The following is a 16351-nucleotide window of genomic DNA, read 5'->3' as shown; positions in this document are numbered from 1 at the left end:
TACAGAACTAGCAAGGATCCTCAAGAGTCATCTAAGTTTCAGTGATGAATATCAGACCTATTCACAAGGTACATGAATGTTTTCTTTTGAAAAATTAAGAATTTTTTGTGTTGTCTTTAGAATTCATTCTCTCAAGCACTAAAATCTGCACATTTATTTTTACAACTCACACGTTAGCTGTAGCTTTATTAAACTCACATATTACCTGTAGCCTTGTCACACAGGTATATTGTAGTTCTAAAGCCTGTAGAAAATCATGTGGGAGGAGAAATACCAAAGTTGGATATCCCTGACACAGCTCAGTATATTACTACCAAATTATTAATATTTACTTTCCCATTCCCCAGTGATAACCACTACTATAATTCAGTGACACATAAACATCACACTTGCATAACCTATTCACATGGACAACATTTTCTACTCTAAGCATCGTTATTATTTGAACTGGGTATTTATCTGATACCAGAATCACAGACAATGTATTTATATTTTAATAATTACTTAAGACAGCTAGGTAGCATCTCCCCCATCCTATTTTAACAGACGAAACCTTGTACCAACAACACAGGTACTTTATCAAAAGCTTAGTGATGACCACAGTGTTATACAAGTGAGAGCAGATAAAATATTGTTTTATCTTGCCCCAAACTGCAGTGAACACTACTGCAAACATTTGTCTTGGAACAAATGGGTGCCATCTACCAATTCCACACATAGGATTATGAAAGCAACATTTTTAACCCTCAATCTGATCTGTAGCATCTTAGAAGTTGTAGAAGTCAGTACTTTCAGCATAACAGCCTCGGATGATCATTACTGGCAAAAAGACATCACCATCCATGGATAAAACAACATGAGATACCCCGTCAGGAACAATTAGGTCTTGTAGTCTATAACCACAACATTGCTTACTACAACTTTTAAAGCAATCCAAAGCTAGTGAGAAGGAAGGTACTGATAAGCTAAAGTTATGCTAAGAGGAATAATTGAATAAATTGTTACAAAACTATTTTGTATTGATTAAAATTATATTTTAAGATCAATGAAAACCTGAAAACAATCTTTATTTTCATCTTCCAGGGCTCAAATCCAAACTTATCAACAATAATATAAACATAACACTGCACAAAACATGCATTCCCTGCAATGTGCTGCCTCTTTTGTATATTTGGAACAAAAGTACACTATCCCTCTCTACTTCTCACATCAGATAATGGTTTTCAGAGAACATAAAAGAAATGGCATTCTCTATCTCAGGTGACAGCTTCAGCTCTTACAGACTTACAACGAAAGCTTCCTCTCTTAAGTTGGTACCACCTCTTCTTTCAGTTTCTATGGCTGCTCACAGATCAGAAACCAACACAAAACCAGCATGTGCTACTGTCTGTTGATGTGCCTTGATTTCTTATCTGTCTTTTTTCTGGAAGGTCAAGGCACAAGGTAGACCTTTCACTGACTGTCCTCACATGCTGTTGTAAAGATCAGTGAAATATTTTTTTCACCTTTCCTTGTCTCTGCTCTTCGACTTGCTAAGCATAATTTTATTCTCTTCTCCTTCCCCTCTTGCAGGTCCAAGATATATGATTTCACCAGAAATTCCTCTCCACACATGTAGCTCCCTGAAGGGCTTTTTAGTATCTTACCACCACTTATTAATAATAAACATCCAAAAAGCATACTCTCCATAAAAGCAACCCTGAAGTATGCCCTCCCAGGGCCATCCAAGCTTATTGTTTATCTTACAGATCTGAGACTGCTTCCTCTTCCATCATCTCAGATACTATTAGTCTGCATAGTCTACTCCTAGGTAATCGGCCAGCCAGGAGAAAAGCAGGCACATGGATGTGAGGCTTCCTCTTCCAGGTCTTTCCAAGCAGACTCCAGCAGAGAAGCCCACAATCAGGAAGATGAAGCTTTAGATCCATAAACTCTGTGAGAATTAGCTGCAATAGAACTTAAATGTGACTAACTCCTGCAGCTACCACAGCTAAACCTGAGAAGAATCGTGAATCCTCAATACGTCTAAGACCTAAAAAAAAAAAATCTAAGAGGTTGATGATGAAACTGGAATTCGTAAATTAAACTACATAAGAGATGACTGATCTCTCTTACTGCTGGTGGGTTTTTGTTTAGCTAGATTAAATGTAAATTGTAAAATGCATAAAGACTGGATGCCTGGGATAAAATGAATTAAAGAAATGATGTGTCATCCTCAGACAACATAAGTTAGGATAACTGAATTTAGATCAGAGCTGCACAGATCAACATTCACTTATCATGTTGAAAAAACAGATTTATAAACATTAAGCTACTTCTGCAATCTAGTAAGAGATCTCTTCTGATACTCTGACACAGCAAAGAAATTCTCATATCTGCCCACTTTTTATGTCTTAATCACATAAAAGTATTAGTATGGCAATGGCATCTTTACACGACTGCAGTCAAAAAACCCGTTTATTTGTCCTTACGTGCACCAAACAGCTGATTCATTCAAACATGGGGCATTTATTGGAAATCAGGTTTGCAAAAACTTTAGCTAGGGCATATTACTACAGTGATTCATCAAATTATGATATCCCAGTCAAAAATGACACTCTTCCTTTTTTTTCGTCTGTTAACATAAAAGCTGAAATGATCTTGCAAGATAAGAAATACTGAAGATTTCTTATAATATAAACAGGAACAACTACAAAATGCTCACTTTCTCGAGGCAAAATTTTTTGTTCTCTTCCCTCTCCTTCATACACCCCCTCCCTTCATATAGACACTCAGCCTTGCTTTCTGAGCTGCTGTTTTCTTTTTCCCTCAAATCTCACTGGACCTTCTGCCCTTCAACTGCAACAAAATCACTGCATTTTGCTGCATGGGATGGGACAGTAGTTCTCAAGGATAGCAGTTCTTCGAAGGAAGGAGCTATATGGCTCAACAGAAGCACATTAATAAAGAAGAATTTGCAGAGTCACATAATGAGTGTGTCAGATACAACACTGTAAACTTTTCCAACCTTGAGGCTGAAGCACTAACAAGGGAGCACAGCTGCACAGACACACTTAGCTTTCCTGGAGATGCACGGGGAAAAAGCCCCTCTAACTGGACCAAGTACAATACAGTTATAAACATTGCAACTGATATTTTAAGTCATTTACTCACATAACAGAGGATTTTTGTACCTACTCAGTAGCTTTGCAATTACACTTCCAACCCAGAGGTACCATTTACTGAGCAGTCATTTTGGAGTGCATCTGCACTTGCCTTATATAACAGTATCAGGCAGCATTACACTTCCATCGGCCTGAGGGCTTTTAAGTTGATTATCCTTCTGCTTTGTCAAATAAATGGCTTTAAGCCAAGGTAAAGTTAATTTAATATTTTATGCAAAGTTAAGTTAGTTTAATATTTCATAAGTCTTTTCACAAGAAAGGTTTATACAGGTCTGGGGAAAAAAAAAAAAAGATGGTCTCTTATCCTGATAAGTCTTTATTTTCTCTTATTTTTGAGGACAGAAGAAAAACTATTATACTGCTCTGCCCCTGCACTATCACATCTATCATGTACAATATGTGATATATATTGTAGTTTAGTATAATAGTTGTAAAATACATGGTTACATAGTGGATTCTTCCCTAAGGAACATAATTTAATAGAGAAAATTTCAAGTGTGCCATATGACTGGAGTGTTGGAATGGAAGGACATAGGCTATTTAGGCAGGATTGGGAGCGGAGGCAAGGAGGGGGTGTTGCCCTCTGTGTCAATGACCAGCTGGAGCACATGGAGCTCTGCCTGGGGATGGATGAGGAACTGATCAAGAGCTTACAGGCCAGGATTAAAGGGAGGGCAGAGACATATAACGCTATAGTAGGGTTCTGCTACAAGTCACTCAACCAGAAAGACCAACTGGATGAGGACTCTATAGACAGACAGAAGTAGCCTCAAGCCCACAAGCCCTGGTCCTCACGGGGGACTTCAACCACCCCAATATCTGTGGGAGGGACAACACAGCAGGACATAAGCAACCCAGGGTGTTCCTGGAATGTGTTGATGATAATTTTCTTCTCCAAGTGATAGAGGAGCCAATGAGATGAGGTGCTATGCTGGAGCTTGTTCTCACCAATAAGGAGGAATGTGAAGCTCCAGGGCAGCCTTGGCTGCAGTGACCATGAAATGAGTTCAAGATCCTTAGGGCAGCAGGGAGGGTACACAGCAAGCTCACTACCCTGGACTTCAGAAGAGCAAATTTTGGCTTCTTCAGGGATCTGCTTGTTAGAGTACCATGGGATAAAGGCCTGGAGGAAGAGGGGCCCAAGAAAGCTCATTAAATTGAAGGATCACCTCCTCCAGGCTCAGGAACAATGCAGGAAGTCAGGCAAAACATCAGAAGGCCTGCATGGATGAACAAGGAACTCCTGGACAAACTCAAACACAAAAAGGAAGCGTAGAAGAGGGTGAAAGCAAGGACAGGTAGCCTGGGAGGAATACAGAGAAGTTGTCCAAGCAGCCAGGAATCAGGCTAGGAAAGCTAAAGCCCTGACAGAATTAAATCTGCCCAGGGACATCAAGGGCAACAAGAAAACCTTCTATAGGTACATCAATGATAAAAGGAAGATTAGGGAAAAAGGTGGGCCCTTTCTGCAAGGAAATGGGAGACCTGGTTATCCAGGATATGGAGAAGGCTGAGGTATTCAATTACTTTTTTTGCCTCAGTCTTCACTGGCAAGTGCTCTAGCCACACCACTCAAGTCACAGAAGGCAGGGACTTGGAGACTGAAGAACTACCCACTGTAGGAGAAGATCAGGTTAGAAACCACCTAAGGAACCTGAAGGCACACAAGTCCATGGGACCTGATGAGATGCATCCATGGGTCCTGAGGAAACTGGTGGATGAATTTGCTAAATCACTATCACCATATCCGAGAGGTTGTGGCAGTCCGGTGAAGTTCCCACTGACTGGAAAAGGGGACGCATAACCCCCATATTTGAAAAGGGAAAAAGGAAGACCCAGGGAACTACAGGCGAGTCAGTCTCACCTCTGTGCTCAGCAAAATCATGGAGCCTATAGTCCTGGAAACTATGCTAAGACACGTGGAAAATAAGGAGGTGACTGGTGACAGACAACATGGCTTCAATAAGGGCAAATTTGGTGGCCTTCTATGATGGGGTTAGAGCACTGGTGGATAAGGGAAGAGCTACTGACATAATTTACCTGGACCTGTGCAAAGCATTTAACACTGTCCCACACAATATCCTTGTCTAAATTTGAGAGATGCAGATGTGATAGATGGACCACTCAATGGATAAGGGACTGGCTGAATGGTCACTCTGAAACAGATGTGGTCAATGGCTTGATATCCAAGTGGACACCAGCAAAGAGTGGCATTCCTCAGGTGTCGGTATTGGGACCAGCGTTGTTTAACATCTTTGTTGGCAACATGGACATTGGGATTGACTTCACCCTCATCAAGTTTGCCAGTGACACCAGGTCAACATGCTGGAGTGAAGGGACACCATCCAGAGGCACCTTGACAGGCTTGAGAGCTGGGCCTGTGCAAACCTTATGAAGTTCAACAGGGCCAAGTGCAAGGTCCTGCACATGGGTCAGGGCAATCCCAAGCGCAAGTACAGGCTGGGCAGAGAATGGATTGAGAGCAGTCCTGAGGAAAAGGACTTGCGGATGTTGCTTGATGAGAAATTCAGTATGACCCAGCAATATGCACTTGCAGCTCAGAAAGCCAACCATACCCTGGGCTGCATCAAAAGCAGAGTGACCAGCAGGTCGAGGGAGGTGATTTTCCCCATCTACTCCACTCTTACGACACCCCACCTGAAATACTGCATTCAGCTCTGGGGTCCCCAACATAAGAAGGACATGGACCTGTTTGAGTGAGTCCAGAGGAGGGCCATGAAGATTATGAGGGAGCTTGAACACCTCTCCTATGCAGACAGGCTAAGAGAGTTGGGACTGTTCAACCAGGAGAAGGCTTCAGGAAGACCTTACAAGCAGCCTTCCACTATCTACAAGAAAGCTGGAGAGGGACTTTTTACAAGGGTATGTAGTGATAGGACAAAGGGTAATGACTCTAAACTGAAAGAGGGTAGATACAAGTAAGAAATTCTTCACCATGAGGGTGGTGAGACACTTGGAACAGGCTGCCCAGCAAAGCTGTGGATGCCCCATCCCTGGAAGTGTTCAAAGCCAGGCTGGATGAGGCTTTGATCAGTCTGGTCTAGTGGAACGTGTCCCTGCCTATGGTAGTGGGGTGGAACTAGATGATCTTTAAGGTCCCTTCCAACCCAAACCATTCTATGATATTTTAATAGTTATCTGTTGGATCTATAGTGTACAATGGTGCTTTACAGATGGATCTAAGAAAAAGCTTTTACAGTAAATATCAATCCCACTGGCAGAATAAAATATACACCAATAAAATCCACACCATCTGCTTTTATATGGGAGACACAGCCTTACAAAAGAGATAAACAAAAGTGGAAGTGTCAGAAAAATTCATTGCCGTCCTCGGAAATGGTTGGATAGGCATAGAATTTCACCTGATATTTTGTGTTGAATAAGATCTGGTGACAAAAGACTATGACTATGACAAGTCTGTAAGGAAGACTGGGAAAACGTCTTCGCAACTTAGTTGCCATGCATGTAGAATTTACCTGTGGCCTAAGTGATACACATATTTTACTCAGTCTTACCCTTTGATGGTGACTGCACATTCCACAGGAGGTCGAACATAGCCTTCCTGAACAAGTATTATCGGTCTCCTGAAGTTAATACTTTAAAAGACATATTTAAGAGCCAAAAGCCATTTCCCAAAATCACACTGCATGCTGATCCTAAAAACTTATAATGGAAATAAGGCAGGTTAACTGTCTGGCATGCCAGCCAGGCAAGGAAGTCCTGTCCCTAGACTCTTCCTGGAATTTCCACATGACAGGAGCTCTCCTTTCCAGTCATTTCTAATCAAAAATTGGCACCATCAGCTCTTGCTGCTGAGAATTCAGTTCAATATTTCTGCATTACTAACAGGCTCTGATTTGGCATTCTGCAGGCAGACAAATGTCACATTGCTCAAGAAAGAATTCCTACCAGCTGCAAACATCTACTCTCTTTTCACTTTTAATTCATTTTACATGATATAACAGCATGCAGGTCTGCTCTGCCTGTTCTTGAAATAGCTTCTATCTAACTTATCACATATTTATTCACACAGCAAAAAACAAAAATGAACAAAGATTTCTAGATGCAATTTTCATTTGAAAAAGAGTAGTTGGAGTAATCAAATAATGCAGACATGCATTTTAAATATCAATAGAAGCATCACAGAATTAAAAACATCAATCGAAATCTTGTTAGCCCCTTTTAAAATTAGATCTATTCCATCAGTTGGTTGGTGTTGCTTTTCCACCACGTTTTATAAGCTTTACATGTTCACGCTCCCTTGCTTCTCTAAATTTTTGCCTTTAGAGCCAAGTTTTGAGACACCACTTCTACTGGATCATGGGGTATAAGTATATAGTACATCCAATAGTATTTCATTTTCAAAAGGGGTCACACATGGGGCACATATACACGCCCACATTCACACACATTTTGGAAGCATGACTTCGGCACTACACATTTTGAGAGATATTAAATATGCTTTCTCTTACAGAATTAAAGAAACCTAAGTTTTTGCAATACAAGATTGACAAAGTGAGGAGGGAAAAAACTTATTTAAATGACCATAGGCTTAGTAAAGATATCACATTGCTCTTCTTGCCAAGACAAAACAGGATATGCTCTTGTACGGCTGAAAAAGGAAAATGTTCCCAGCAGAATTATTATTTAAGCTTGAATCAGCAGTACTTTAACAGCCTGTCAATAGGATTCTCTATCAGAGAAGTTACAAAGGTAAAAATCAAAGTTCCCCTCTTCCTTTTATGCTGCATTAACTTATTTGTTGTTCAAATTAATGAGTTCTGTACAGGATTACTGCTCTCACCTAATAACTGAGTATCAGCAATACAGCATACAGCAAGCCAGCTCTGCAAAAGAACAAGTTATATTCCTGTTCCAGGTTCTCTTTAAGGTCTAAAGCCAGTCACAGCATATCTTTGAATTTTCAGCTCAAGTTACACAACTCCTGTTCCCTCTCCTTTTACATGCAAAGGGTAGACTGGGATGCCTATCAGTTTATAGGACCTGACAGTATTCATCTCCTTTAGGAATTTTTCATCTTATTATAGGATCAAGGTGTCCCTTGAGATATTAAAAACAAATGAGTTAAAAGTAGGGAGCACGTTTTCCTGAGGAGCAGAGTGTCCCTGTCATATTAATTGTACGAGTTCTGTGCTGTGTCGGTAAGTGACCAATACCAACAATCCCCCGCATCGCACACTGCAGAAGTTGAATGAATTATAGAGAGCAAAGAGAGAGTGTGTGGGAGAAGAAAGGTGATTTTTTTTTTACTGCAGGCAAGGGAATTCAACTCAAATGATGCAGTTCATTTATCTGCCTCTGTCACAGACTTAACATCTGACCTCAGAGTGTTGAAGAAGCTTAGCTTCTTCTTGAAAATGGTGGAAGCAACTTTGCAACCAAGGATAAATCTACCAAGAGTTAGGAGGTAGCCTGAATACACAGGAGCCTTCGGAGTTGAGCTTCATATTTCTTAAGTCAGTGTAGCCCTTAGGTGATATGCACCAAGTTGAACATGAGACCATACCCTTAAAGTGAGCCAACAGCCCAACAGAAACACCATTAGTGATCACGTAATGAGACCGAATTTTCTGTGTTTATATGGACAATATATAAGCAGGTTTAATTCTGTTCTTTCGGGGTTTTTTTGGTTTTTTGGTTTTTTATTGTGTCACCTTGCAATCTCAATATTTCTTATAAATTTTTATCAATGTGCTATAGATAACAATTGTGACATACTGCACTCAAATACAAACATTAAGCATAGCTACATTATCACATTTTCATTTTGTTTCAGATCTGTGTGAACTTCTGTCTCCTCTTCATCGTGAAATACATTTTAAGTGATCCAACACAAACCAGTAGTCCATGCTAACAACAAAATCATAGACACCATCTTCCCATCAGTGACTTATCCTAACATGTGTTACAAACCTTCAGTTGAGACAGAAAATCATGGCTGGAAGAGATGATCAGAAGGCCAAAATCAGTTTCGATTTTACCTTTCAATAGGTTTTTATCATACTATAATTATTAAAAGTCTTTGACTTTTTACCGACCCTGATACAATTGCCTCAGAAAAGATGCAGTAGATATTTTTTTAACTTTAGTATTATTTTAGTCACTATTTCTTTTTCCACACTGAAAATCAGAAACCAATTAACAAGTACTCCTCTGCTGTCCTTTATGCCTGCTGCAAACACCATTCCCCAAAGGAATTTTCCCAAAAGCCTTTTCTTATTATTGGCAGTTTCTTTTTCCATGAGGGAATTCTATTATTGTGGCATGTTTAAGTCCAAGTGTCTGTGTGAGAGATAGATGTAGCATTGATTTGCTGCAGAAGTTGAGCACAGATTAAAAATTATCTTGCAACACTGTGCTTGTTAGTGAAATGACAGTGCACTACGAAAGAAACACTCAGAATGAAATTTGATTTTACAAAATGAATCTATTTTTGATTTGGGATGTTATGAGAACAGAAACATATGCTCCATTACGAGAAGGCACTGCCTTTTTACTCATACAGTAATTGGTTATGTCTATACTGTTTAGATCCCCAAACTGCCCTCATCATGATGCGAATGTCAGAGCCATATATGTATTGCATATAAGCAAATGAAAATGCATAATCACATTCTTGTATTACTTTTAACATTCACATGCCTTACAGCATATATCTAGTCACTAATAAACTTAGAAGTTGTGCTGCTTTAATGTCTACTACACTTTTTTACATGGATGATATTAAAACAGTAGAAATTTTTAAGTAATTTATTAAGTTAGGCTGGGTTCAGGCTAGGGACAGAAGGTATATGGAACCACTTGAATCTATATCCAAAGGATGTAATCCATACACCAGACATCTGTATTTACGGAGTGACCCTCTTTCTCTGATTGACTGGGTTGCATCTGAGTTTCTAGTCTGCTCACAAAATCCAAAGAGGTCATTAATACAATGACCCACTGAGCACTTGTTGGAGCAGTCTGAAACCACCTTGTTTGATTTGTCTCAGCAAGAAATCCAATTCAGCTGTTCACGATGTCACATCCTCCGCTCTAGCACAATCAAAAAGGCATAAGTCAACACCTATGTCACAGAATCACAAAATCACAGAATGGCTGGGGTTGGAATAGACCTCTGGAGATCATCTAGTCCAACCCACGTGCTAAAGCAGGTACACCCAGAGCAGATTGCACAGGAACATGACCAGGAGGGTTTTGAATATCTCCAAAGAAGGAGACTCCACAACCTCTCTGGGCAGCCTGTCTATATTGTTGAACTCAGACTTTCAAACATACTGAGATAACTATGATCTTCTCAGTCAATCATGTTCTCTTTCAGATCGGCTGTCTTCTGCCAGAGCAGAATCTGTGTAAAAATATAGTGCTCACGTCTCCAGAGTCAGACACAAGAGATTTAAGGGTTGATCCTGCATACCATTTCATCAACTAATGCCAGTGCATTTCTTCAGAAGTCAATAATCTTCGGTGTATCAAGTATTTTGCCTTTTCTGCATTCCACATTCCTATGCACATTCCTTTTGTTTTGATGGCAAGCAGCCTTCACAAACTTTTCCAAATTGCTCTTAGGTGACAAAGTATGTTTCAGCATAAACATTACTAAAAACCTTTCTGAATCAGACTTTCCCATCTATCCTTGAAGCATTAAAGAAGGCATTCAAACATATTTCCTTGATACCATTTGGCTCACTGCAGATTTTTTGCTGTGTTTTAAGCACACTATTGACTGCATTAAATAACCTCATAATCACATTTAAAGGCTTAGTGATCTAGTGCCACCAGTGTACTAAAATATATGATAACAAATGCAGTCAGCATTTTCCATACCATATGCTTGTAAATGTTATTCTGCAGGGAACCAATTAAAACTATGGAAAATTTGGAACACAGACATATGGAACAAAACAAAGCAACTTATCTTGTCACCATGGTGCTTGCTCAGTACATCGATTAGGGAATGGTGATATTGTAGGACAAACAAATGCCACTTTAATTAAAGTGTGCTGAAAGGCAATATACAGTAGCAATCTAAAACATTCATTTTTGCTGTGTTGTTGTTAGTTTTCCTTCTAATGAGATAGAACAGGTAAAATACACTTCCGTAAAAGCGAAAAACCCACAAATATGCCTAATTGAAGTAATGCAACACTAGTTCGAATTTATTGAAAAATTTCCTCTTTTAACATTCCATGAGAAAAGGGTAGGAAACTGAAATGGAGTGTTTGGCTTTCAGGGAAAATATTTAAAATACTGCTAAGGATATAAGATTTTTCAGAAAAAAAAAAAAGTTAAAAAGTTTGAGCAGGGATTTACTTCTTAAATGTCTTTCTGTGAAAACGTAGCGTATCAGGGAAAACACTGAATCTAATCCTTGTATTTGTCCAGCACAATTGGCAATGGAAAAATAGTAAAAGGATTGGAAGAAATAAAAATCACTTTGAAAAATATCCTCTAGAGGAAGCAAAAAGTTATCAGGAGGTGGAATCATTTTTACCTCCTATGCCTGGGGCAAGCTGGGAAAGACCTATAGGAGGGAATAAGCTCAAATCTGCACTTCCCATTCCTTCTTGTACTTCGGAGTTCAGCACTGCAATAGTTAAAGTCCCACAGGGCACCACAGTGCCCATTACAAAGATTCCCCAAAAAAGTAAGAACCTAGAGGTTACCTATCCTGGGTAGGACTTCTGTCTTATTACTCTTGCATAGTGCCAATGACACCTTGAACTGACATACAAATTAAGATCCTGCAAATAATATTTATGGTGACGATTATTATCGCCCCTCTGAAACACAGCTCTATTTCACATTATTTTGTCTTGGCATACAACATATGTCTACCTGAGCCACGTTTTAAATTTAATGCACTAGGACAACTGGTACAGAAAAATAAAGGAACAAATTATGTTAATTCTGCTGATCATCACAGCCATTTTACAGCACAGCCAAGATCTGTCAAGAACCACAATAAAATAAACACATCTTTCTCATGTAGACCTATAACCATATTGCCACTGTAGCCACCAAAAAAAACCCCCAAAAGCCTATTGATTTCACATACAGATTCTATGTGGCACAGTAGTTCAATTACATTTCATAAAAGAAAAGTTATCGAGAGAAGAACCATAGAAATAGAGAGTATACAGTATTAAAGCTTATCTTCATGGTCAGCATATCAACTATTGCTTTAAAAGTATGGAAAATAATAGACAAAATTATTTAAAGTGTAATTACAAAGTAAATTGAAGCACTGTTTATATTATACAGCTTTAAAATAATTTCTTTTAAGCTATGCTTTGCCATTAATTTCTGTTAAAAAAATTGGTAAGAATTAACAGAACATGAGAACAAGGAACTCACATAAACAAGATTTTTTTTTGTTTAAGGTTTGGCTTCATTTCATCCATTTTGATTAAGGGTTTCACAATGTATTATTTCAAATTTTATTAAGCAGGAGAAAAACAGTAGATATAAATTGATAAATTCACATATGAAGAGACATTAATGACTGACAAAGTAAGACATCCTCTTCAATTATAGTTTTGCTGAATCTTCTCAGTTAACACCAAAATGGGTAATTCATCATCCCTAGCAAATCTGCTGCCCCAGCTCATTCAAAAGACAACAAATATTTTAGAAAAAAATATGCTAATGACAAACAAAAATTACATTAATATTTCTACTTCAGCTTTAAATTGACAGGTCAACAATATCTTCTAGTTTTATATTTAACACACTATGATGTATTTTTAATTTAACAGCGTCTTCCCCCACATAGGGACTTGCTTATCTTCCTCAACAGTCAAGCTCTCGGTTTTCAATTGAAGAGCATACAGTTATGTATGTACTGCATCCATTGATTTCTGCGGCTGTCGTAGTTAAGAACAAAGGGTAGAAAGGTATGGACAGATACACAAGCTAGCAAAGAACAATCTGCTTCCTCTCAGGCTAATACCTTACTTCCACCAAATTACAAAGCTCTGAACTTCATTACAGTCATTCTGAAGGTAAAAAAACATCAGAGCACAACATCCATTGTAGGTCACCTCTTGCACAGAGAGAAGTCCTTAAATCTCTGGGCACAGGGCAAAACAATGCCAACAAACAACAACAACAAAACCTCAAACTTAAGTACATAAGAGGTACCTATGCAAGCTAAAATATCTGATGCACAGGACTGATCACAGAAGACAGACCCACACTTTTCTACTGGTGAAGTCTGAGAACAATGGTAGGTATTTAGAATTTGCTTGTAATTAAACCCTACCTCAGTGACTAGCAACACAACATCCTCCACCACACGGACATTTAGTAGGTGTCAATAAGACAATTCCTGTGTTTCCAGCTGTGAGAATACTGGAACACATGAACTAAAATTCCTCTGTATTTGCAAGGTGATTAAGGTGTTAAAGAAAAAGGGATTCATCACCCTTGGAGAAACTGACAAACATCCAGCTAAACACTTGTCAGAACAGGAACAGTGGTAACTTTAGAAATCAGTGACGATTTCACGGCTTTGCAGTGTTAGGTCACTCTCTATTCTCAATCTGACATTTCTTTAGCTTATTTCTGCTTAGCTATTTGCATAAATCTCAGCAGATCAGAGGACCATTACACAGCATTTTGTGTAATATAAGCATTTTGTACCGAAAGAACAAGAGGAATAACTATGTGTAGCTTTCTTTCCCTTATACGGGAAGTGTGTGCTGGCCTTGTATTCCTGTTGAAAGGACATCTGTTCAGTGTTAATGGAATTAGGAAAGCCTGTTAAAAATAAACATGGCATAATACTTTCCTTTCTTTTACCAGCTAAGTAGAACAATATTTTTTCTCAGGATCACTCAACAAGGATAAGGTATAACGGCAACATATTCATACACAGTTACATTTGAACATTTAATCTCTGGCTCTAAAAGGATTTCATATGTATAAATACCAACATATACTTGCCACTCCTGAATAAAAAAAGCCATCAGATCTTAAAAGAACACACTGACTTAAAAGAGATTCGAGATATTCCACTACATGATTACTCAAACAGATTAGTAAATTGTCTAAATCTATACAAGGACCAACCCACAGAGGCATTGTGATTCAAGTAATCTATTACAGGCACAGCAATATATGAGAAGCCAATTTTGAGAATGAGGTCTACTTATAAAAACAGAGTTATGGCTATCAGAGGAGATCCCTGTCTATTTGCTGTAGTCATATGAACATCGCATTTCTGAGTTTTTAAAACCAGCCTTAAAAATACACTGTAATGATTTCTGTCAATTTGGGGAGAAAGGATGCTAATAATTATGGTAGTTAGTGTCACAAATAGCATCAAAACAGAATGTTTAATTTGTATTTAATTATTTTCTTTTAAAACGGTTTATAAGATATAGAGACAGCAATATATATGCATGTTTTAATAACAGCATGACATAAAATACCTGTTTTGTTATGAAGGGTACATTGTGAAGCATTTGGGCTGTGCAACATGCTTAAATTAACATTAGTACGAAAAACTGTGGTTTTTACTTGGCTGACATTTAGTCTGTGAAATCAGTTAATGTGATATAAAGTGATAGTTGTGCTTAACACTAAGAGGAAACTCAAAAAGCCATTTAAAAAGGCACAATATGGGGGACAGCTTGCGACACAGTTAAATGAAATCTACACCTAATTGCTCCTCATGAACGGAATTCTCTTTTCAGGAATGTTCCAGCATAAAAAATATTCAGAGAATATAGTAGAAAATAGTTAAATTACAAAATCTCTTAATTAATATATAACTCCTCAGAAAAAATTACAATTAGATTTGGAAGGCTGAATACTTTGCAAATAGCAGGACACAGAAGATAGATACCACCCCTGGCCACCCGTGGCTAAGCAATGACTTCATCCATCATGGCTAAGTGACACCAAGAACATGCCAGCCAGTACCTGAAAATTAAACTAGCAGAGACTCAGCATAAACATTCTGAAAGGCAAAGAGGGAAAAAAAAAAAAAGCCAAGACATTTCAGAAATCCTGTCCAAAGCAAACATTGCAGTATGGTATTGTTCCCAGAAACGAAATATTATTGTTCCCAAATACAAAAGTGCCTTCTTAACGTTATGTAGGTGCAACTGATTCTCCAAATACCACATATCTGACACTAATACCAATTACAGCTCAAACCAAACCTCGAATTAAAGTTGCAGAAAGACCATAAAGCTTAGCAGCTTTCTGGAACAGTATGAGTATGTTTCTCCTATTTCCTCCAAAATATCTTTGGTCTTGCCACAGAGTGCTGAGCTGTGCTAGTGCTACTTACTTGATTTCTTATTATTGATCTCAGTAAAGATACTTTGTCCCTTCTTCAAACTTTACTGTACAAACTATTATTTAGCCAAGCTCCCATCTCCAAATTACTGAAAGTATTGACTTTTCACTCTGAAGTGTCTTTCACTATTTTACAATATTCCTACATTTTATGGATTTGTGGATTTACACATTGCTATGAAGAAAATAAACTAAATTTAAATGCCTGTGATGGGATGAGGTTACAGTAACCTCTATGGAGCACAGTTTCAGTTTACCATCAAAAGCTAAGACTCTTAAATTACATATGCAGAAGTCCCCACAGGTATGAAGTTTGGACACTTCGCACAGTGGGCTAGGTGTGTGCATGTACACATCCGGGTAGGCATGCTGGCCATGTTCAGTAGGACAGAGTATGTGCATATCTTCTTACTTAGTAACCTGGAATATAAGAGAACTACTTCTATGCAAGTTTATAAGACTTAAAATATGAGGCATACGTGCTTATGAATTAACGTTTCACATAGTGGTTGTGTACAAACAGCGAGGGATCCTGTTTAGCGTCTCCACCTCAAAGATTGTATAGTCGGTCCTTTGCACGTTTGCTCTACCAGCTCTGCAGAACCAGAACTAATTACACCCATCTCCATTCCCACCCTTCCTCTGGTCTTCTGGTACAGCAGCTATGCAGGCCTGAGGACAAGGACAAAAAAAGTATCACATCTGACTTACTGAGCACATTTATCTTAAGGACTATCATTAGCTAAAAAGCACACATCACGCACATGGTTCTGTGTGTTACTTTTTCCTCCCACTGATAGGAAGCCCAAAACAAGGATTTGGCACTAATCTCTGTA

The 16351-nt window shown here is 38.5% G+C and overlaps 1 protein-coding gene across 2 annotated transcripts in view; it reads right to left on the bottom strand.

The window, feature by feature from the left end:
- PRUNE2 (prune homolog 2 with BCH domain) overlaps positions 1-16351 on the bottom strand; it is a 136780-nt gene that overhangs the window by 106598 nt on the left and 13831 nt on the right. Inside the window, exon 1 of one of the 2 annotated variants that reach the window (XM_065655574.1) lies at positions 16227-16291. The exons of the other annotated variant lie outside the window; for it this stretch is intronic. Coding sequence (XP_065511646.1) covers positions 16227-16235 — 9 coding nt within the window. The 5' untranslated portion in view covers positions 16236-16291. Of the gene's footprint in view, positions 1-16226; positions 16292-16351 lie in introns of those variants that run through there. 2 annotated transcript variants of the gene reach the window in all.

Source organism: Caloenas nicobarica, chromosome Z, assembly GCF_036013445.1.
Source record: "Caloenas nicobarica isolate bCalNic1 chromosome Z, bCalNic1.hap1, whole genome shotgun sequence".
In the NCBI taxonomy this organism is placed as follows: Eukaryota; Metazoa; Chordata; class Aves; order Columbiformes; family Columbidae; genus Caloenas; species Caloenas nicobarica.
This window is presented reverse-complemented; position numbering and strand designations above follow the sequence as displayed.